At 37.6% G+C, this 23,047-nt stretch overlaps 1 protein-coding gene across 1 annotated transcript in view; it reads left to right on the top strand.

The window, feature by feature from the left end:
- Nucleotides 1–22,814, top strand: part of l(1)10Bb (BUD31-like protein) — an 85,436-nt gene extending 62,622 nt beyond the window's left edge. Inside the window, exon 4 of the mRNA XM_067096069.1 lies at nucleotides 22,613–22,814. Within this exon, the coding sequence (XP_066952170.1) occupies nucleotides 22,613–22,663 (51 nt within the window). The 3' untranslated portion in view covers nucleotides 22,664–22,814. The remainder of the gene's footprint in view (nucleotides 1–22,612) is intronic.
- Nucleotides 22,815–23,047: the final 233 nt, after the last annotated feature.

Raw genomic sequence — 23,047 nt, 5'->3', positions numbered from 1 at the left:
ATGACCCTACCCTCAACTTCTCAATACCCTGCATTATTTTCTTGAAAATTTCATTAAACAACATTGGAGATAAAAGCATCCCTGTCTCAAACCTGTTTTAATTTCAAACACTTTTTTTTTCCTTCTTACCTGGACACAACTCTTTACTATTCCAGTAGCATACATTTACTAAGTTTATAATTTTTCAAGGTATACAAAACCCCCTCATAATATTCCACATGATGTTCTATGGATGCAATTGTATGCTTTTTTTAAAGCCAACAGAAACCTGCCACATATCTCTTATACTCCCAGTGTTTTCCCATTGTCTCAATAAAAATCTGGTCAATTGTTGATCTTCCTTTTCTAAACCGACATTGATATTCGCCCAATGCTGTCTATGTGAGGTTCTAGTTGAACTTCTATAGTTTTGGCTAGTACCTTATAGTGGGTTGGTAAAAGTGTAATCCCTCTATAATTAGTAAAGTTTGTCTTATGTCCCTTTATATTTACCAGAATAATGTTGCCCGTTTCTCATGTTCTCTATTTAACAGCTCACAGAAATAGTTCTTCTATGTCTCCAGTATTTTGACCTCCTGTAGCATAATACTTCCATTGGCATCTTTCACTACTCTACTTCTTGCTTGGTATCCATTCTTTATTTTCCTGATACCTCTATAGCCTTCCCTTATCCTACGATTTGTTATGTTCCTGTCCATGTTATCCAGTTCTGTTTATTCTCGTTGCTGCCCTTCTTTTCTCCCTAAATTTCTCTCCTAGTGCCTGGGTATTCCTGGTCTGTAAGAATTCTATCCTTGTTCATTTCCTTTCCTCCGCCATTCTTCTGCAGTCCTCATCAAACCAATGTTTGTTACCTGTGCTCTCCATGTACTCATTGGTCTCCTCAGCTGCTTCTTCAACAATTTGTTCTGTCTCCACATTTTTCTTGGAGTCCTATTTCTTCATCTTCATTTGTTATTTATAAAACATCAAATCTGTTTCTAATTTCTATTTGATATTCCATCCTACATGCCTCATCTTTGAGGCTTATCAGTGTTAAATTTTCTCTCCCTGCATTCCTACTGTTCCTTTTTATTTTCAAATTGATCTTGACCCTGGCAATCACTAAGTTATGGTCTGAGTCACAGTCAGCTCCTCAGAAACTATGTACGTCCATCAGTGCACTTCTGAATTTTTGTTGTATGTGATCAGTTTGATTTCTTGTAATTCCATCAGGTAAATTCCATGTGTGCTTGTGAATTTCCTAGTGGGGAAATATTGTGCCTCGTGGGCACTGTCTTCCAATTGCTGGGGCCCAGTACATCTACTTCATGTCCAATCTTAGCATTAAAGTCACCCAATACTAATATTACATCATGCTTTGATATTTATTATACAACCTCATGGGCCTTTTCCTAAAAATCATCTTTCTCATCACCATCACTCTCTTCTGTTGGGGCATATGCTACTATTACTGAGAGTTTAAACCATTTGCTCTGTACTCTGATTTTTGCTAGTCTTTCACTTAATGGCACAAAGTTTTCCACTGCTCTGTACACTTTATCTGTCAGACAGAAGCCCAAGCCACCCCTGTAGATATCATCATCTCTGCCACTTTATAAGGTTGTATAACCATCTATCTTACAATCACCGTTTCCAGTCCATCTTGCCTCGTGCACAGCAGTTATATCTAACTGGTACTTCTTAACTTCATTGATGAGTGTTTGGGCATATCCTGCTCTATCTAGACTAAGCATGTTTCAGATGCCTTCTTTTAATGTTGTTTTCCATTTCAATACTCCATTTCTCGCATTTTCATCAACACAGGATCCGCCTGTATTAGGTCTGATGTAAGTTTCCGTAACAATATGCTTTTTACAAGGTAGGGACATTAACCCTGTGCTCAACCCTCCTCCCTTACCCAGGCTTGGGACCTGCATGGTAGATAATATTCCCATGACAGTTGTTCACAAACTGTTATTTTGTTGTGCTAGTTGTCATATCTTTTTGTATTAGTTGTGTTTGTTTATTTGTAAGTTGGAGTTTGGTATATGATTGGTGTAAGTTACCTTGTCTCTGCATCTTATATGGTTATTGCTTACTCATGAGCACTTTGCATTTTACATTTCTGACAGAGTTTAATATGAGAGCATATTTTTGTTTGAATGTTGAAATTAATTTGTTCAAGTGTGATATGGTAGCCAGAACTTAGGCAGTTTGAAATTTCTAAGTAGAAATCATGTTGGTTGGAAACAGTAAATGTATCAGAAAACTGCCCTGCATCCAATGCATTCATATTACAGATGGGAGACCGAGTGCCGTAGGCTAGGCTATGCCTAGCCCACCGCGAGCATACTGGGTAGGCACAAAATTTGTTGCTAATAATAAAACAATAAAAAACAAGCCTATCACAGTAAATCATGTTAAAGAAAACTAAATGAAATTTACCATAGATAAACAACGTTTATCTATGGTTATCTGTGGTAACACGTAAACAACGTTTACATGTTACCGCAACAGGCCACCAGGGCGGTGCTATGATTTTGTTTACATCCAGTCATTGCAAATGGCTGACAAGCTAACTGCCGATGTACCGTAAGCAATTTTTCATAAGTTTGTGGTAACAGACTGATAATTCAGCTTGTTTTCAATATTTTAAATATCAAACACAAAAAAACATTGTCAGTTAGCCTGTCAGCCATTTGCAATGAGTGGATGTAAACAAAATCATAGTGCCTCCCTGGTGGCCTGTCGCAGTAACACACAAACGTTTATTAATGGTAAATTTCATTAAGTTTCCTTTAATGGTGAATGTAAATTTACATACGATTTCATACTTTATTCCAGTATACTCAAACAATGTTGTATTTCTTGCACAGAATCATATATTTTTTCTAGAAAACCACTTTAAAATATCTTTCAATAAATGTATGATGAAATATGCGAGAGTGCGTCTTATACACTAGCAAATACAGCATTCATATCTTGTTTATTCTGTATTTGTATCTCACCTTTTACAACACCTACCTGTCACTTTTGACAAGCACACGTGTTTACAAGACACTATACATTCCCAGGGAAGTCAGTTCCTGGAACTTTTGTGTTTAGTTCTCAGTTCTAATTTCTGTAAGTTGAGGTCTCCAACTTAGCCCTTTCCTTTTACTAGATGCAGTTCAGTCTAGTTCATTATTTTGAGGTGTCAAATGAACATTTGAGGTGTTGAAATGAACATTGTCATAAGACAATATTATTATTAGTCCTTGATGGGAGGCCACCAATGCCCCTTAGATATAGAAACAACGCAGACAAGAATCATGACAGGAGAGCCATAAAAATTCCATTTGCTGTTCAGGGTTGGGAATCTGATACTGTTCAGCCTAGCAGCTTGACTAAAGATGAATGATTATAATCTAACTAGTGTCTTAACTGTAGTGGCCACTGTGCCACAATTAATTAAGGCTATATTTAATGCAATTTATACTCTTTGATGTTTGAGACTTTAAGAATTGAATAAACAGAACTGCATAAAAAAATTTTTACATAAAAGATAAACTATGAAAAATGTAAAATAATTTTTCCCAAAAAGTCAGCTTCTGACAAAAAAATTAGTACAAACATAGATGCTGTGAGTCCTCAAAGGCGTTACACTCTCATGGTCCCCCAGGGCTCCATAAGACAGACCAACCAATTGCAAAGAATTCTCTTATTATTGGTCTTGGCCAGAATAGTGCTTGTTGGAGCAGTGATAGAATATAAAGGACTCAGGACAGAAGGGCTCTATCTCCGTCGTACAAAGATTACTGAGGCTCTGCATCACCCTTGCACAGCCTGATTGGGCCATCTTCATTACATGCCAGGTCTGTGCAAGATAAAATGTCCACCCCAGTCCCATGCCTTTTCGTCAGGGTAAGTGGGTGGGTTTGAGGATTCACAGCGGCTACCAAAAATAGGTTTTTCCTACGTCAAAACCTGTTTTTTGATAGCGTAGCCGCTGTTCATCCACAAAGAAGCTTACAAAAGAAATTGACAGATTAATGTTTGGTCTGAGTTATAGTCACAGGTTATTAACCATTTTCTTTATTCCAGGTACCCATAGGGTTTGGCAATAAAGAACAGGAAAGCACACGAACCAATATATGAGTTATTCTTGTGGTTCGAAGGTGGCCTACCTAATTATGTTGCATCTTCCCCAGTAATATCTCAGCATGATCACCACTCTCGTGGCAATAGTGTTTCAGGAGTTTTTTATTCGGGGTAAAGTCTCAGGTTATCAACAGTTTTCTTTATTCTGGATTCCCATTCGGGTCTGGCAGTAAAGAACAGGAGACACACGAGCCTATAAATGTATTATCCATTGTGGTTCTACTGTGGCTTACCTAATTATGTTGGGTCTGGCTGCAGGATTATTGTGCCTTCACCAGTTCAGGAATAGTCTCAGATAACCACTCCATACGCTCAAAAACTTCTTTGAAGGAAAACATTTCCAAAGAAAGTTAACAATGAACTGTACTCACCTTTGGATGTCATGTGACTTCGGAAAGGAGCCAGGGTCTGCCTTTTTAACCCTTAAACGCCGAGCATCTATTTACAAAAACATCTCCTGTATAACTGTGGAGCATCACTATTTGATCGAAAAAATAATGATTCACAATAATATAATTGATAAATTGTATATTTTAAGACATAAAAATATACAAGAAAGGGGATAAAAAAAGGAGCGCGTCCTCTTCAGCCAACTTGGCTGAAGAGGGTAGCGCAAAAAAAAAGTATTTTTCAAAAATCACAGCATTATTAGTTTTTAAGATTAAGAAAAAAAGTTCAGTTTTTAAGATTAAGAGTTCATTTTTGGCTCCTTTTTTTGTCATTGCCTGAAGTTTAGTATGCAACCATCAGAAATGAAAAAATATCATTATCATATATAAATATTGGAATATATGACAGCAAAAAAAAAAAAAAACAATTGTATACAAATCGCTGTAAGCACAACGGTTAAAGCTAATGAGTTAATTTTTTTAGTTGTATTGTACACTAAATTGCGATGATTTTGGTATATAACAAATTGTAAAACGATCAAAGCAACACAGAGAAAATATTATCACAAAATGATGCATGAATTAGTAACGCGAGGACGTAAAAAAATGTTTTTTTCAAAAATTCACCATAAATCGAAATATTGTGCTAGAGACTTCCCGTTTGTTGAAAAATGAAGCTAATTGATTGAATATTACTAGACTGTAAGTGTTTTAGCTTACAATTTTAGTTTTTCGACCATTTTGGTCAAGTTAAAGTTGACCGAAAGTCTAATTTTTTTATTTATCGTGATTTATATGAAAATATTTCAAAACTGATAAAAGCTACAACCATGAGTTATTTTCTGTTGTATTGTACATGAAATTGTGCACATTTTCATATATAAAACTTTATGTAACGACTAATATAAAACGGTGCAAATATTACGACAACGAGACGAAAGAATTTCTGAGATGTTCGGCCAAGTTACCGCGCAGACGTAAGGAAAATGTTTTTTTTTAAAATTCACCATAAATCGAAATATTGTGCTAGAGACTTCCAATTTATTGCAAAATGAAGGTAAACGATTGAATATTACTAGAATGTAAGAGTTTTAGCTTACAATTGCGTTTTTTTACCATTTCGGTTGAGTTAAAGTTGACCGAAGGTTGAAATTTTGGCAGTTATCGTGATTTATGTGAAAATATTTCAAAACTGATAAAAGCTACAACCATGAGCTATCTTCTGTTGTGTTCTACATGAAATTGTGCACATTTTCATATATAAAAGTTTATGTAACGAATAATGTAAAACGATGCAAACATTACGACAACATGATGAAAGAATTTCTGAGATGTTCGCCGAGTTATCAGCAGCAGCGCAGACGTAAGGAAATTTTTTTTTTTTTTTCTTTTTTTTTTTTGTTTCAGAAATTCGTCGTAAATCGAAATATTGTGCTAGAGACTTCCAGTTTGTTGCAAAATGAAGGTACATGATTGAATATTACTAGAATGTAAGAGTTTTAGCTTATAATTGCATTTTTTTACCATTTCGGTCGAGTTAAAGTTGACCGAAGCTTGAAATTTTGGCAGTTATCGTGATTTATATGAAAATATTTCAAAACTGATAAAAGCTACAACCATGAGTTATTTTCTGTTGTATTGTACATGAAATTGCACACATTTCCATATATAAAACTTTATGTAACGACTAATATAAAACAGTGCAAACATTACGACAACGTGATTTAAAGAATTTCTGGCGTGGACGTAAGGAAAAGTTTTTTCAAAAATTCACCATAAATCGAAATATTGTGCTAGAGACTTCCAATTGGTTGCAAAATGAAGGTAAATGATTGAATATTACTAGAATGTAAGAGTTTTAGCTTACAATTGCGTTTTTTGACCATTTCGGTCGAGTCAAAGTTGACCAAAGGTTGAAATTTTGGCAGTTATCGTGATTTATATGAAAATATTTCAAAACTGATAAAAGCTATAACCATGAGTTATTTTCTGTTGTATTGTACATGAAATTGCACACATTTTCATATATAAAACTTTATGTAACAGCTAATATAGAACAGTGCAAAAATTACGACAAAATGACGAAAGAATTTCTGAAATTTTTGGCCGAGTTACCGAGCAGGCGTAAGAAAAAGTTTTTTTAAAAAATTCACCATAAATCGAAATATTGTGCTAGAGACTTCCAATTTGTTGCAAAATGAAGGTACATGATTGAATATTACTAGAATGTAAGAGTTTTAGCTTACAACGTTTTTCGACCATTTCGTCGAGTCAAATTTGACCGAAGGTTGAAATTTTTTGTAGTCGACGTACAGTACGTCCACTTGGCACCCAACAGACAATTTTAGTCGACGTATGATACATCCAGTAGGCGTTTAAGGGTTAATGAGGCCCACTAAAATTATTCTCATCCCATGTAGAGAGAGTGATGTAGGAAACATAGGACCGTCTGGGATGTATGCCATGGCATCAAGGTAAACCATAAGTACTTTGAACCAGACATAATATTTTATATGAAATGCTGAGTTCCTTTCAAAAAAGGGGATTTTCCCTTTAAAAAAGTCCACATTCTTGGCCAGGAATGATAGGCCAGGAGACAGCAGCAAGTGATAACTAGATGTATGAGTGTTGAAATGTTGTCCTTGTCTAAGAGAGCCCAGTATGCTAATCTGAGCTCCTGATGCCAAAGCAGTCAAGAAGACTGCCTTTTGCATCATATGAGTTGTATTTTTATTGGACTCATGAATTGAGGGGATGACATAAGTCTAAGAACCTTATTAAGGGACCAGGTAATGGGAAACTTTGCAGGAGCTGACCTTTGCAGTGTAAAAGACCGGAGAATGGAATTCACAATTTGTATATTAGAATGAAATCCGAACCATAAGGCAAGGGTTCCACCAATGCTGCCTTGTATGCCATGATTGTTGAAATAGCAAGGCGCTTAACCTCAAAAGATAATAAAATGTAAAACTGTTTTAACAGATTTCAACTGGGCTCTCAGTGTACGGGTAATCCAACACATTTCCCTTACGGACTGGTATGTTGGACAGGTGAAGTCTGTAGTTTAGCACTAGGTACCTAGCAATGTTAAGCAAATAATCTTCACAGTAGATTAGATTTAAAATTTTACATGAATGTCGCAGCTCAGAACGGACTACTTCCCCTCCATCTGTCTGGGATAGAACAATGGACGGCAATGGAATATATTCTTCTGCCTGTTGAAGAAATAAGGAACCACTGACCGTTTGGATAATCAGGGCTACTAGGCAAATGGTTCCGTTGAAAGCTAGTACTGTAGATTTTTCAAAGCTTTCAAAATCTGGGGCAAAGAAGGAAAAAGATATATTGGCCTCCCGTAGGAGTCCAACTCTTGCTATTACCTGAATATACAGGTTCAGAGACCATGCACTAGAAGTTGATGGTTCTCGCATGTGGTCCACTTCCGGATTGTGGAAGCATGTTAGCAATTACTGACTTTAGAGGGGCTTAGCATGAACCTAACAGTATGACTGCAATGCCTCATGGCATTGCAGTCATATTATCCAGGATGAACAAAATGTGAGTCCCCTGTAGAGGTTTCAATTTTCTGAGATGGAAAGACAGCCAATAGCCCCAGGAGGCTGGTATTTTGCTCCCCGAGCAGGTGACCATCTTCCCCCTAAGTGACAGTCCTCCCAATGGCCTCCCCAACCTGTCAAGGAGGTATCCATATGTATTATCACTCGTATGAACAGTGGAGTCAGGTCAGCCTGCTTGCCAGAGACCCCTTCCAGGTCCATGGACAGAGTATCATCCCAATCTCAGATGATGGCAATCACAAAGCCTTTTCCTGGCATGTGAGATCCAGGCTCTGTTAAATCCTACAGTCACAATCTCAGGATTAGATCTGCCTTGGACCCAAACTGTTACAGTCCCAGACTTCGTTCCAATTGTCATCTAGAAAAGCTGGGCTGTGCAAGGAATCTTCTAAGTTCTTTATTCTGGTTTGAGTGCTTTGGGAAGAGACAGCTGGCTGCAAAGAGTAGCCCAACGAAGTCCCAGCCTCAGAAAAAGTCTGCTGGATGTAAAGTGGAATTTGTTCTTATTAAGAAACTTTTGACTGGAGTCTGCTAACTACCACTCTAAGGTTTTGTCAACACTTCTCTGGTGGCTCCCTAGATTAGCCAGTTATCTAGGTAGGCCACCAGTTTAAATCCTTCATTCCTGAGCTCATTATATATAAACATTTATGCAAATAATGTTTGTTCATATTTGACAGGCCAAGGATCACCCTCTCGTTCAAAGGAATTCTTCTTGGGGACGCTGGAGAGGTGGCAAATAAAGCAGTTCCCTTTTAAAAAGGGGGGCCTGGGTTTTGGAAAAAAACTACTTTAGAGAGGGAGGGTGAGACCATCTCTACCCTAGCCCATAGCGAATTATACTGTGTTCCCCAAGGGGAAGGACTTCCACTGCATATTATGCTGTAGAAGACAACCCCAACCATGCAAATCCTATGGGTTCCACCTCTTCCCTTGTAATACGCAGTCCAGGAGTTGATTTTTCTTTCCCCTGGTAGGAGTGTCGTGTTTGCTTTGAAAAGGTTGCTGATGCAATTGTTGTCCTTCCTTCTGTTGTCATAGGGGTCCTTTAGTATGGACTGGATTCACACCAAGCTTTCTTAGGCTAAGGAAGAGGAAACTCTCAAGGGTATCATTTCCCAGATTCATTTTTTTCAAGAACAGTATGTATTATAGAATTCTGTTGTCGGGCTTATTCAGTGAGTTGTGCGACAACAGGCTCTTGAAAGAGTCCCAACAGTTAGGGGTGGAAAGCAATAGGGAGGTTACATTTGGGAGCAAAATGTTGGAGCCCACCAGTGCTTCCTTTCAGGCCTTAATGCAACACTCCAGAAAGTCAGAGTGCTCCCAATAGGGTCCATAGAAGTGTTTTGGCTACTACAATGAACATTGTTCTGGAAGACACTGGAAGGTCTTTAGTTAGGTGGAGCCTAGCATAAAATTCAGCCATGGCTGTCCAGAGATTTTTCTCATAAGGGTCTGAAACTGCTGGGTAGCCATGTCAAATGGGAACTTTTTCCTCTTCCTCATCCATTTGTTGCACTATTAGATACTGGAATGGTGGAGACAAATGGCTTTATTTCTTCCATAATCTCTTGTTTCCCAGTCATCACAAGTTTCTGAAATTCCATCCTCACATGACTGATTGTTTTAAAAGTGAAGAGACAGAAGGCTGATGCCTCCCAGAGAGGCTATTGGTTTTGTAAAATTATTGTTGTTCTGTATTTTCCATTAAAGTGGAGAAAAGTTGCTTGTGTGGCTTTCATTAATATTGTTGCTTCTATTTGGCTTTCATTGCTGTATTATTAGGCAGGATAACTGTCTCCTTCAATAGTTTCTGAATTCCCACTGAAGGAGACCAAGTGCTATTGAGTTTAGGGAAGAGCAGCTCTGTCCCAAAATTCTATATGCTCAACCTAAATGAGCTTTTTTCCACCTGGTGAAGGGATGCACATATAGGTGTCTCGCTAAGGGTTATCGGTATCATTCTCAGGGGCAGATATTGGAGCCTGTACTACATTCTGTGAAACTCAGAAATAAAAAATACAGCATACAAAAGAATCTTAATTTGTGTATACTGTATACAGTACTCGTGTATCATGCGATCATCAGAATTTCATCCAAAAACTTGATTTCTTAACATACAGTACATCATGTATAGTGTGAGATGTATTTTCAGTAGATTAAACTAGGCCAGGCTTTGTATGCCTGTCTCAGTTTCAGTAGGTACCATTGATAATGCATATTATATCTGAGTTAGCTTTTAACTAATAAATAGGCCTAGAAGCAAAAGTTCATTAGGCTAAATGCAATCTTCTTATGTTAAATCAGGCTTACCAGCCTTGTGACTTTTCTAAGAATTAATTACTATTTCTTATAATTAACAGCCACTTACTACTGCATGCAAGACACTGGCGTAAGCAACAGCAAGTACTGATGTAAACAGTCAAATCGAGAAACAGCCGTTTGCCAGTGTCAGTTACAGCAACTAACATGTTTATTAAGGGTTATGTTACAGTTGTTGACTAGTTAAAAATTTGCTAATTTTCAATGGTGATTGCCATAAATAAAGTAAAATAAATTATTCATCCTTCATGCAGTGGAGAGGAGAGTGTTATGAAGGTATGCCACTAAATTTATGGTTGTAGCTGTGGCTGAAGAAACTAATAATGTGCAGGCCACAAAATATTTTGGAAGAGGCAAAAGCAACATCAGATACTGGCAAAGTCACACTTTTACTTCACTTAATTTACTTCATTTATAAATAAAGTTACATTTTAAAACCCAGCTCTGATAATTTATGAAAAAAAAAAAGAATCTTCGAAATGCATTTCATTTAGCATCTAATGCTGTGATGATGTCGGTAAAATGCAGACAGCTGATTATTTTAAGAATAACATTATCAGAATGCAAATGGCACCTGATTGCTATGTTCATAAATTATAGTATGATAAGAATACAATAATGCATGAAATGCAAATGCACACAGTATGTGCAACAACAGTTTTATTAAAACGATCATTCATAATACAACTGTATTATTTGAATTTTGCCAGTGGATTGTCTTTCGGTGTAACAACCTAACTGGGGCCAATAGTCTCTCTCTAAAGAAACAAAGCAGCAGATTTTTAGGTTTTTGCTGATAATGAAAGCCAGAAAAGTTTCAAGCACTGGAAAACATTGAAAGGTGCCAGATCAGAATTCGACAGTGAACTTAAAAAGTGGTTCAAGCTCTGACGAACCGAAGGTGTAAGCATTTATGGGGAGCAGGCCAGAATTTCCATGGAGAACTAAACCTAACGAATGACAGTGATTATTCATAAGCTTTGTTCTACTTTTGATAACACAGCAATATATATGTGGGATGAGCTGCCATGACGTTGTTTATATAGGATTTTTTTAGGAGTGATTTCTGTCATTCAGGATTTTCTGTGGTTCAGCAGTGGCCTGGTCCCAAGGAAGCTGTTTAAAGAGGTCAGACTGTAATACATTAGACCTCATATTCACAGATGTTCCAGCTATTGTGAAGTCCAAGGTCTGCTATTATATAGGCATTTCCAATCACTGCTCCATTGAGATGGGCATATCCGTCAATCAGTATATTCCTAATTCCACCATGGGGACAATGGTCTGGCTGAAATCTAGAGCCAGTTTGGATTGCATTATTGAAGCATGTTAGGCACTTGATATTTCAAGATGCTGTATCAGATCCAGATCCCAAGATGCTAAATGAAATGCTGATGGCTCTTTATTTTAGTAAGGTATGTCCCTAGAAAGGTCATTAAATTCAGGACAAATGACCAGCCACATGGAGACAAAATCATTCACATGAAAATTACACCATTTTTTTTAGCACAGCTGCTGTCGTCCTCAAAGGTGTTACTCTTATGGTCCTAGAGGGGTGTCGTAAGATAGACCAACCAATTTCAAAGAATTCTCTTTTAGTTGGTCCTGGCCAATATAGTGCATGTTGACACTGATAGGTTATAGACTCAAGACAAGAGGGCTCTCGTTTTTTCTACAGCGACTGCCTAGGTTCTTCCTTGTCTTAACCTGCAGATGTGGCAACTGCGCATCACATGTCCACTATCTTGGCAACAACACGCTCTGCATCAGACCAACTGTCCATTATTTTTTTGGTCTTTGTTGTATTAGGATGCTCCTAGAATGGGTGTAGTATAAGCGCTCCAAGATGGTAGTGGTCATATGGAAGAACCAAACTATGAAGCAAGCTAAGTACATAGGGTTAAGTCCCAGTGAACATTTTTATTTTTAAAAGTTTTTTAACAGAGAACGTATTTCGCTGAATTTTGGGCTGGTGTCTCCTACAGGGCGAGAATTATGAGAATTGTTTGTTTTGTTTACGAGATATGCTAAGCTCCGTCTTTGCTAGCCAACAAAATGTTGTTCTTAAAGATCTTTGGTATATGACCTATCTTAGTAGTTAGGGATCCTAATAAGATCCATCTGGACTACTTAATAGATATGCTAGGCTACTTCCTTTTTGACCAACAGCAAGCATAACTATTCATATAGCTATGTAAAATCATATAATAGTTTTATGTAATAAACCGACTTTTGATCATGTTCAGCGTCCAAACCTTGGTGTTGAGTAAAACCAATTGGTCCATTACAAAACTTAATTACCAAACTGAGTAGTTTTTTGTGATAATGTTCCCTATTTAGCATTAATATTGGGGAACTTGAGTCAAATTATACAGTTTTCCTTCACGAACCTACTTTTAGCGGGTATTGTTCCGCCACTGGCAGTGTCAGTAAGTAAAGTTAGTGATGCCTTTTTTCCTACGTGACTACTAAATTTTTAGATTGTCATGTAATGGGCATTGAAACTGTACTTAATTCATATTCGGATTGTCATATAATGGGCATTGAAATTGTACTTAATTCATATTCACCTAGCTAATTTTAAAAATTTTTGAATTTTTTCTCTTGGCAAAATATTTCATGAAGTACTTTTGTATGTAGCCTGTAGCTTGACCCGCAGCCGGCAAGTAGCCTAGGCCCGATAAACAAATAAATTTGCAAATTAGATTTACAGTATAAAGTTAGATTTGGCCTAATGGAATGGCATAAAATTCAAGAATTAACTTTTAAGGCAAAAATTAATTAGTAATTATATATTTAATACATGACTACTGTCTTGTTCATACAGTGATTATAGATGGTTAGTACCAAGTAGTTTCTAATAAATACTTGTTCCTTATATCACTACAGGGTCACAGTTATGCAAGACCCACTTATTTATGTGTGCCGCAGCGAACTGCTCGGTCTGCTTTTTGCCAGTGGGTAAGGCCCTTACCATTTGCCATAAACATAGCCCTTGTAAGAATTAAAGGGAATATGGTGGGTTGTCAGACATGTATGAAATTTGTAACATGCTCCTGGCAACAAGTGTTAGAATGAAACAGCTCGCTTTAAGCTGTCTTGTAGATTTTCCTCTTACCAGACATGAAGTGGATATTGCCACTGAAACTGCCCTGCTGAACCCGGAAGGACCAGAGACAGCCATTGGCTGTACATGAGAGATAACTCAAAAGGAATCTGTCTCCCATGCTGTATCATCAGCTGCCATATACTGAAAGGGATCCTAATAGGATGCACCTAACCCCGTCTGAAAGTGTCCGTATCTTCAGAGGGGAATAGTGAGTCATCCAGGACTTCTGTTCTTTGGTTGTTGGGCAGTTGCAGTACGGCTGCCTGGGTATAATTAGTTTGTGCAGGCTCCCCTAATCGGGAAATGATGCTTGTTGCATTTGCTGACTTCTGCAAGGAAATTATGAACAGCATCAAGGATGTCCTTGCTACTGAAGTGTCAGTATATCAGAGATGTTATCCATGATTCCAAACAGGAATTCAGGTCAGTCCTGGACACTGAATTAAAAATAAGATGTAAGAAGTTCTCACCCTTTAAACAAAAGAATAAAGTGGCTGCAGAGACTGGGTTTAGAGCTCCAGCTCGTAGCAACGAGGCCGGTTCGGGCTACGAAACTTCAAATCAAAGGATAGTAGCAGCACCAGTAATTGCCCCTGATGATACTGATAATCCTTGCTGCGACGCCACAATGTGTATCTTCCCTCCTGATGGTAAAAACCTTATTAATGAAATGGAAACCATGACTGAAGTTCAACACATAAAATTTCGGGACAGGGTAGCGTTTCCCAATACTGAATGGTGCTTAGTCCCTCCTTCAGTAGGCGTTGAGAAACCGCCAAAGGAGATGGTTATCCTACCTAAGAATATAGCATTGAAAACCATAGAAGAGGACCTTTTATCAGATCAATGGAAAATGAAGTTTTATACCTACATATTTTAGATGAGACCCAATATGCTCACCGGGTAGCCCCAGCCTTCTGTCCCTTCACTTTTAAAACATATGAACATGTGATGGCAAATTTTCAGAAGTTTATGGTAACTGGGAAACAAGAGCCAGTGGCAGAATTAAAGCCATTTGTCCCTGTCATTCCGGTGTCTGATAACTCTACCAAGGAATGGACAACACTTGTCTTTCCTTTTGATAGGAAAAAGCTCCCTCTTGATGTGGCTACTCAGCAGTTTGGGACACCTATGAGAAAAATCTCAGAGGGGACAGCCTTGGCTGAATTTCATGCTAGGCTCCACCACCTCAATATACTAACCTTTACTAGTATGCTGGAAGTTTGTATTAGATGGCTTCCAGAATCCTCTAGAACCAGGTTTGCTGCTGTAGCCAAAACATTTATGTGAACCCTGTGGGGAGCACTTTATGATTTTCTAAAGTGTTGCATATAAAGGCTAGAATGGAAACATGGGCGGACTCCAATGTGTTACTCCTGGGAAAGTCACCCTTAAAAGATCCTTCCAACAACAACAGAAGAAGTAACAGTAGAGCAAAAGCATCCCTTTCAAAGCAGGCAAAGAAGTTCATACCGGGAAAAGGCAAGGTGGAGCCGAATATAAGTGGTATGGTCGGGAGTTGTCTTCTACAGCATCACATGTAATGGAAGTCCTCCCCGTGGGGACACAGTATTATCCTAAATTGGTTACAGTGGAAATGGTCTCATTACCCCCTCCCCCTTCAAAGGTTTTTTCAAATAACCAGACCCATCTTTGGAAGATTATGTGCAGAAGGCCCTTTTAAAAGGAGCCATAGAGTAACATAAACACTGTATGTTCATCACCAAGCATGCCTCTTCAGTGTCCCCAGATTCCTCCAAATGAAGAGTGATCCTTTGACTTATCAAAATTGAACAAACACATTGCTTGCCATGAGTTTCCGGATGACTACTGTCCCCCAAGTACAGCATGTTCAATCATTCCGCAAGGGACCTGGACCGTTTCTATAGGCCTGCAAGTCGCTTATTGACATGTCCCTGTTGCTGTTCCCTTCTGTCCCTTAGGGTTCCAGATAAGGAAAGGTAACATACAGATTCAAGGTCATGTCCCTTATGGTTAAACATTGCCCCAAGAATCTTTAAAAAATTAACAACAGTAGTTGTCCAGGAAATCAAAAAAGAAGGAATTCACCTGGTAGCCTACCTAGACGATTGGCTAGTCTGGGGGGCCTACCAGAGAATAGTGCTTATGAAGCCTACGACTAGTAGTCGACAGGCTCCAAGCAAAAGGCTTTCTAATATATTTGAAAAAATCCCACCTTACAGTTGTTTTTCCCCATCAGTACTGAAAAGAGAATAAGAAAGGAACTCAAAAGGGTTCTGGCACAGCCTAGCATTGCCAGACTGATATCAGTTGGAGTGTATAATGGGTCTGTTACAGTTCACATCTGGGGTAGACCAACCCTCAGACCGCAATTAAAAAATGTAAACAACTGACTGTAGCATGCCAGAAAAACGATTCTTGGTTGAATTCATCAGAGAAGTCAAAAGTTGGGGAAATACTCCGGCAGTGGACCTGGAAGGGGTTTCTGGCAAAACATGTCGCCCTGACTCCTCTGTCTGTGCATGTGACAATACACACAGATGCCTTCTTGGCAGGTTGGGGAGGCCATTGGGAGGATCATTAGGTAGCAGGGAAATGGTCGCCTACTCTTAGGAAATGTCAAATTTCTAAATGGTCGCCTACTCTTAGGAAATGTCATACATTTCTGGAGCTAATGGCTGTATTCCTGTCTCAGAAAACAGACCCTCTGTCAGGGAATAAAACAGCCTCAACCAAGTGAATGTTAGACAATCTCTACTTTCAATTAATTGCTAACATGCTTCCATATCCAGAAGCGGACCTGTTTGCCACCTGTAAGAACCATCAACTTCCAGTGTATGTGTCTGCAAACCTAGACAGTCAAGCAAGAGCAAGAGATGCATTCTTACAAGACTGGGAAAAATGAAGGACAATACACTTTTTCCTCCATTGTCCCAGATTTTGAAGGTTTTTTAACAAACTTCTAACTTTCAATGGAACCACTTACTTAATAGCCTCAAATTAGCCATACAGGCATTAGTTCCTATTGCTTCAACAACGGGCGAAGAACTCAATTCCGTTATTGTCTGCTGTTCTATCCCAGACAATAGGGAGGAAAGTTGTCTACATGTCCTTGCTGAGCTGAGACCTTCACATGTGGAATTTAAAATCTTGTCTGCTGTGAAAATTACCCACCCAACTTTGCTAGGTACCTAGTGCAGAAACTACAGACATCATCTCTTTGACAGTAATACAGTAGTCAGTATGGAAAATATGGTTTGATTATATCCTTGCTAGTGAGATCTCTGTGGAAGTACTACGTTTTCTTATACATCTTTTGAAAACAAGTGCCTTGCTGTTATAACAATTATAGCATTTTCAGAACCCTTACTTTATGGATTTGGAATTGGTTCTAACATAGAAATTGTTACTTCCCTTCTCCGGTCTTTTGCATTGCAATGACCTGCTCCTGCAAGGCTTCCCATTCCCAGGTCCCTGAATGAGGTGCTTAGGCTTCTGTCAACCCCTCAGTTCATTGAGCCTAATACAACTACAACATATGTGCTGCAAAAGGCAATCTTGACTCCTTTTGCATCAGGAGCTTTCTCATAATTAAACTGGGCTCTCTTAGACAGGGACAATGCTACATTACTCATACAGCTAACTGTCGTCTATTACTGTCTCCTGGCCCATCATTCCTGGCCAAGAATGAGAACCCTTTAAAGAGAAAATTTACTTTTCTGATAAAGGAACTCATAACTTACGTGCAGTTCAAGCACTTAAGGTTACCTAGAGTTCATGGCAAACATCCCAGGAGGTCCAATTTTCCTACACTCTAGCACAACAGACTACTCTATCTACATGGGCTGAGAATAGTTATGGAGCCCCTTAATAAAAAGGCAGACCCAACTCCTTTCCTAAGTCACATGACATTCGAAAGATAAGTATATCGTTAGTTTTCTTCGGAAATGTTTTCTTTTGAAGAAGTCTTTGAGTGTACAGGGTGGTCATAAGGAACAGTATTCCAAAAACATTGTTACCATGAGTTCAAACAAATTTAACTACATTGTGTATCAGTGGATGGTATAGTAAGTCCTGACCCCATAGGCGCTATGGCGGTAAACCAGGGGTCCTCTTGATGTGGTGGATATGCTAAGATATCGCTGGGAAAGGTGCAACAATACTGCAACAAAACTCAGCATATTTAGGTAAGTCACTTTAGAATTGCATTTTAATAATTGTAAGTTCGTGTTTAGCTTCATATTCTTTGTTGCCAAACCATATGCTTATCTGGAATAAAGAATGTGGTTTATGACTTGTGGCTTAACCTTGGACCCATAATTTTATCTGGGTTGTTGGGATTGAGTTTTAAGAGCTTAGCCATTTCGTCACCTGACAATTTCTTTTGTAAGCTCCTTTGAGGATGAACAGCGGCTACACTTTCGAAAAACAGGTTTTGACGTAGAAAAAACAGGTTTTGACGTAGGAAAAACATATTTTTGGTAGCCACTGTGAGTCCTGAAACCCACCCACTTTCCCTGACAAAAAGGCATGGGATTTGGGTGAATAATTTCCTGTATAGACCTGAAAAGAATAATGGATAGTTGGTCTGAGGCAGAGCGCATTGTTCTCACGACATTGGATGATATACGATGCACAGTTGCCACATCAGTAGGTTAAGACAAGGAAGAACCTAGGCAGCCGCTGCAGATAAGAGAAAGAGCCCTCGTCTTGAGTCCTATGCTCTATCGGTGTCAACATGCACTATACTGGCCAGGACCAACTAGAAGAGAATTCTTTGAAATTGGTTGGTCTATCCTATGGAACCCCTCTAGGTCCATAAGAGCAACTCCTTTGAGGACATTAATCTCATATGTAAAGACAGAGGGTTTGTAGGTTAGGAAAAATACAAATTACTCTTAAAAATTTTTCATTTTTGTTGGATCTCACCATGCTGTGAATAGAATTTATCATATAGCCGAGAGATATTACAATAATTCCTTAAAGAGGAAACTTGAAGGACTTACTCAGCCTCATCTGTGGTGGGCCAAATTGGCATCATCTATCTTTGGGTCAGGCTTATCCTCCATTCCTCCACTTCTAAAAGATGATGGTAGATTGGTAACTGGCCCTAAGGAAAAAGCTTTTGAAGTTGAGCAATCAGCTGGAGATGTCCCTCTCCCCAATACTTACAAAATTTGCATTTTGTTCCTGGGATGTTAAGAAAATTCTTGATAGCCGAGGTGAAGATCCTGAAGTTTCTTTCCTTTTGTTTTTTTAAAAATTTTCTAGTGTGTTGTCTCCCAAAATTAGTCAATTCTAAAGATTTTTATGTGGACATAGTATTTTTGTGGATGAGCACAAGCGTAGCAGTACAGTGCCTGTTCCAAAGAATGGCGTACCTGCAGACTGCAATAACTACAGGCCAATTTCTATTCTCCCTGTGCTCTCCCAAATTGCTGAAAATATAAATTTAAAGCCACCATGTATGTATGTGGAATCTAAAGGATTGTTTGCTGATAGTCAGTATGCATATCACAAGCAGTTAGGTACCTGCAATTCCCTTTTAGATTTGACATGCCATTTACAAGTGTTGGATGTTTTAGGTTTACTTCAAGATTTCCTTACAGGTAGGCAGCAGCAAGTTACTGTTGATGGGATCTTTGGCAAACAAAGTGTTCTTGGTCCACTGTAATTTTTAGTGTATACAAGTGATATGGTTTTTGGCATGGTAAACAAGGTTGTTTATTATGCTAATAATAATGCATCACTTGTGGGTGTTGTAAAGCCTCCTCTTATTAGAAATGAAGCTGCCCTTAGTCTCAGTCTGGACATGGAGCAGATTAGTGAATGGTGTAGTCGGTGGGGTATGAGGCTGAACTCCAGTAAAACAAAAACACTTGATTATCAGATCTTGTGCAGATTTTCCATCCCATCATCCCATCCAAGTGGATGGGACTGCTGAATAAGTCCAAAGCTATAACTTTTCTAGGTGTAACTTTTGACTCACATCTTACTTTTGAGAAACATCTTGAAAGTTTCAGCAGATGCTGCATGAAAGTTAGGTGTTGTGCGTAAGGCATCATATGTGTATACCAGTGATAAAATCAGTGTAACCTGATTTTGGTTATTTGTCCTTCCTTTATTAGAATACTGTTCTCTGGTATAGATTTCTGCTTCTGCCAGAGATTTATCTCTTAATAGAGTGGTTTGTGGTGGTAGGTTTCTGTTTCATAATATTAGCAGTTAAAAATTTTGACCATCGACGAATGGTCTCATTTGTCACTTTTACGTAAGTTGTATTTTAACAGATCTCAGTTGAACCCTGATCCCCTTTTCCTGCTGAGAGCAACCAGGTTTGCTGAATAGCAGCACCAACAATATACAGTAAATGTGCTTCACTGTAGAACTTATCAGTTCTAGAGGCCCGTTATCTCTCACGCCGCCAGACTGTGGAACGGTCTCCCTGATGATGTCATGTAATTGGAACTAGAAAAGTTCAAGTGAAGATGCAATGCATTACTACCCTAATACTATAGTATTCTCCTTGCATTTTAACCCTTAAACGCCTATTGGACGTATCATACGTCGACTAAAATTGTCTGTTGGGTGCTGAGTGGACGTACCGTACGTCGACTACAAAAAATTTCAACCTTTGGTCAACTTTGACTCGACCGAAATGGTCGAAAAATGCAATTGTAAGCTAAAACTCTTACATTCTAGTAATATTCAATCATGTACCTTCATTTTGCAACAAATTGGAAGTCTCTAGCACAATATTTCGATTTATGGTGAATTTTTGAAAAAACTTTTTCTTACGCACGGTGGTAACTCAGCCGAAAATTTCATAAATTCTTTCGTCATTTTGTCGTAATTTTTGCACTGTTCTATTTTAGCCGTTACATAAAGTTTTATATATGAAAATGTGTGCAATTTCATGTACAATACAGCAAAATACAACCCATGGTTGTAGCTTTTATCAGTTTGGAAATATTTTCATATAAACCACGATAACTGCCAAAATTTCAACCTTCGGTCAACTTTGACTCGACCGAAATGGTAAAAAAACGCAATTATAAGCTAAAACTCTTACGATCTAGTAATATTCAATCATTTACCTTCATTTTGCAACTAATTGGAAGTCTCTAGCACAATATTTCGATTTATGGTGAATTTTTGAAAAACGTTTGCCTTACGTCCACGCCAGAAATTCTTTTCTGTCGTAAACTGTTTTATATTAAAATAAAGTTTTATATATGGAAATGTGCGCAATTTCATGTAGAATACAACAGAAAATAACTTGTGGTTGTAGCTTTTATCAGTTTTGAAATATTTTCATATAAATCACGATAACTGCCAAAATTTCAAGCTTCAGTCAACTTTAACTCGCGAAAATGGTAAAAAAACGCAATTATAAGCTAAAACTCTTACATTCTAGTAATATTCAATCATGTACCTTCATTTTGCAACAAACTGGAAGTCTCTAGCACAATATTTCGATTTATGGTGAATTTCTGTTTGCGTGGTAACTCGGCAGAACATCTCAGAAATTCTTTCGTCATGTTGTTGTAATGTTTGCATCGTTTTACATTAGTCGTTACATAAACTTTTATATATGAAAATGTGCGCAATTTCATGTAGAATACAACAGAAAATAGCTCATGGTTGTAGCTTTTATCAATTTTGAAATATTTTCACATAAATCACGATAACTGCCAAAATTTCAACCTTCGGTCAACTTTAACTCGACCAAAATGGTCAAAAAACGCAATTGTAAGCTAAACCTCTTACATTCTAGTAATATTCAATCGTTTAACTTCATTTTGCAATAAATTGGAAGTCTCTAGCACAATATTTCGATTTATGGTGAATTTTTTAAAAAAACATTTTCCTTACGTCTGCCCGGTAACTCGGCCGAACATCTCAGAAATTCTTTCGTCTCGTTGTCGTAATATTTGCACCGCTTTATATTAGTCGTTACATAAAGTTTTATATATGATAATGTGCGCAATTTCATGTACAATACAACAAAAAATAACTCATGGTTGTAGCTTTTATCAGTTTTGAAATATTTCCATATAAATCACGATACAAAAAATTCGACTTTCGGTCAACTTTAACTCGACCGAAATCCAATTGTAAGCTAAAACACTTACAGTCTAGTAATATTCAATCAATTAGCTTCATTTTTCAACAAACAGGAAGTCTCTAGCACAATATTTCGATTTATGGTGAATTTTTGAAAAAAACATTTTTTACGTCCTGACGTTATTTAATTCATGTATCATTTTGTGATAATATTTTCTGTGTGTTGCTTTGATCGTTTTAAAATTTTTTATATACCAAATTCATCGCAATTTAGTGTACAATACAACTAAAAAAATTAACTCATTAGCTTTAACCATTTTGCTTACAGCGATTTGTATACAATTATATACGTTTTTTTTCGCTGTCATATATTCCAATATTTATATATGATAATGATATTTTTTTCATTTCTGATGGTTGCATACTAATCTTCAGGCAATGACAAAAAAATGAGCCAAAAATGAACTCTTAATCTTAAAAACTAAGAGTGCTGTGATTTTTTGAAAAAACTTTTTTCCGCTTCGGCGCTAACTCACCGAACGCCGCCGGCATATGGGAGACGTTTTTGTAAATAGGGCTTCGGTGTTAAAGGGTTAATACATTTTTACCTATTTATTAATTTATATATATATTTTTTTTATAATATGTGAGATTTCTTCATACTCTATTTCCCTCTGCCACCTCTTTGGTAGCCTGAATTTCAAGTCAGTGGCCCCTTTGGGCTTGTTTCATATGAATAGGGTTCATCTTCATAATAATAATAATTAGGAACATTTCAGTGTTGGCTTGAAGGGTTTTGTCTTAAATATCCACAAGGTCCAGTACACACATCCTTTAGAATGATGGCCAATTTTGTTTTGTATGACTATCCCAGTGATGAAAAATACTAAATTACTGTGTATGTAGTACACTGATGGGTTTGTTTTCAAAGATTTATATGGTATTTTACTTTGCACTCTTCACGATTTCTCATTGTAAAGTTGGTTAAAATTACCTTTGATTTAAAAGAATATTAAAATACCCAACTTCTTTCTTTGCAGGGAAAAATTGTCGAGTGTGTGCACTGTGGATGCCGAGGATGTTCAGGTTAACAACAGTTTTGCATGGATACTCCTGAATATATCTACCAATTTTTATTTTCCTTACCACTCTTAAGCTGTGTGTTAGCTAATACAAAAGTGTAATATTTCATTTATTATTTGATGAAGTTGTTGGTTATGAATAAAATTTTTTTAATTTTGATTTTTTTTTTTCATTATATACAGTTTGGCTTGGTAAGACATAAAAAATATTGTTTTAAACCATAAATAGAGTGAGACAGTTATAAAACCAGTAATATAGTCAAGAGACACAACACCCAGCAGCAGGCAAGGGCATATGTATAAGCTGGCTTTCAAGACATCTGAAAGTATGAGTCTGCGTGAAATAAACGTTTAAATTGACTGACATCAGCTTTACTGGTCACAACTGTAAAA

This window comes from Macrobrachium rosenbergii, chromosome 52 (genome assembly GCF_040412425.1).
Source record: "Macrobrachium rosenbergii isolate ZJJX-2024 chromosome 52, ASM4041242v1, whole genome shotgun sequence".
NCBI lineage: Eukaryota > Metazoa > Arthropoda > Malacostraca > Decapoda > Palaemonidae > Macrobrachium > Macrobrachium rosenbergii.
This window is presented reverse-complemented; position numbering and strand designations above follow the sequence as displayed.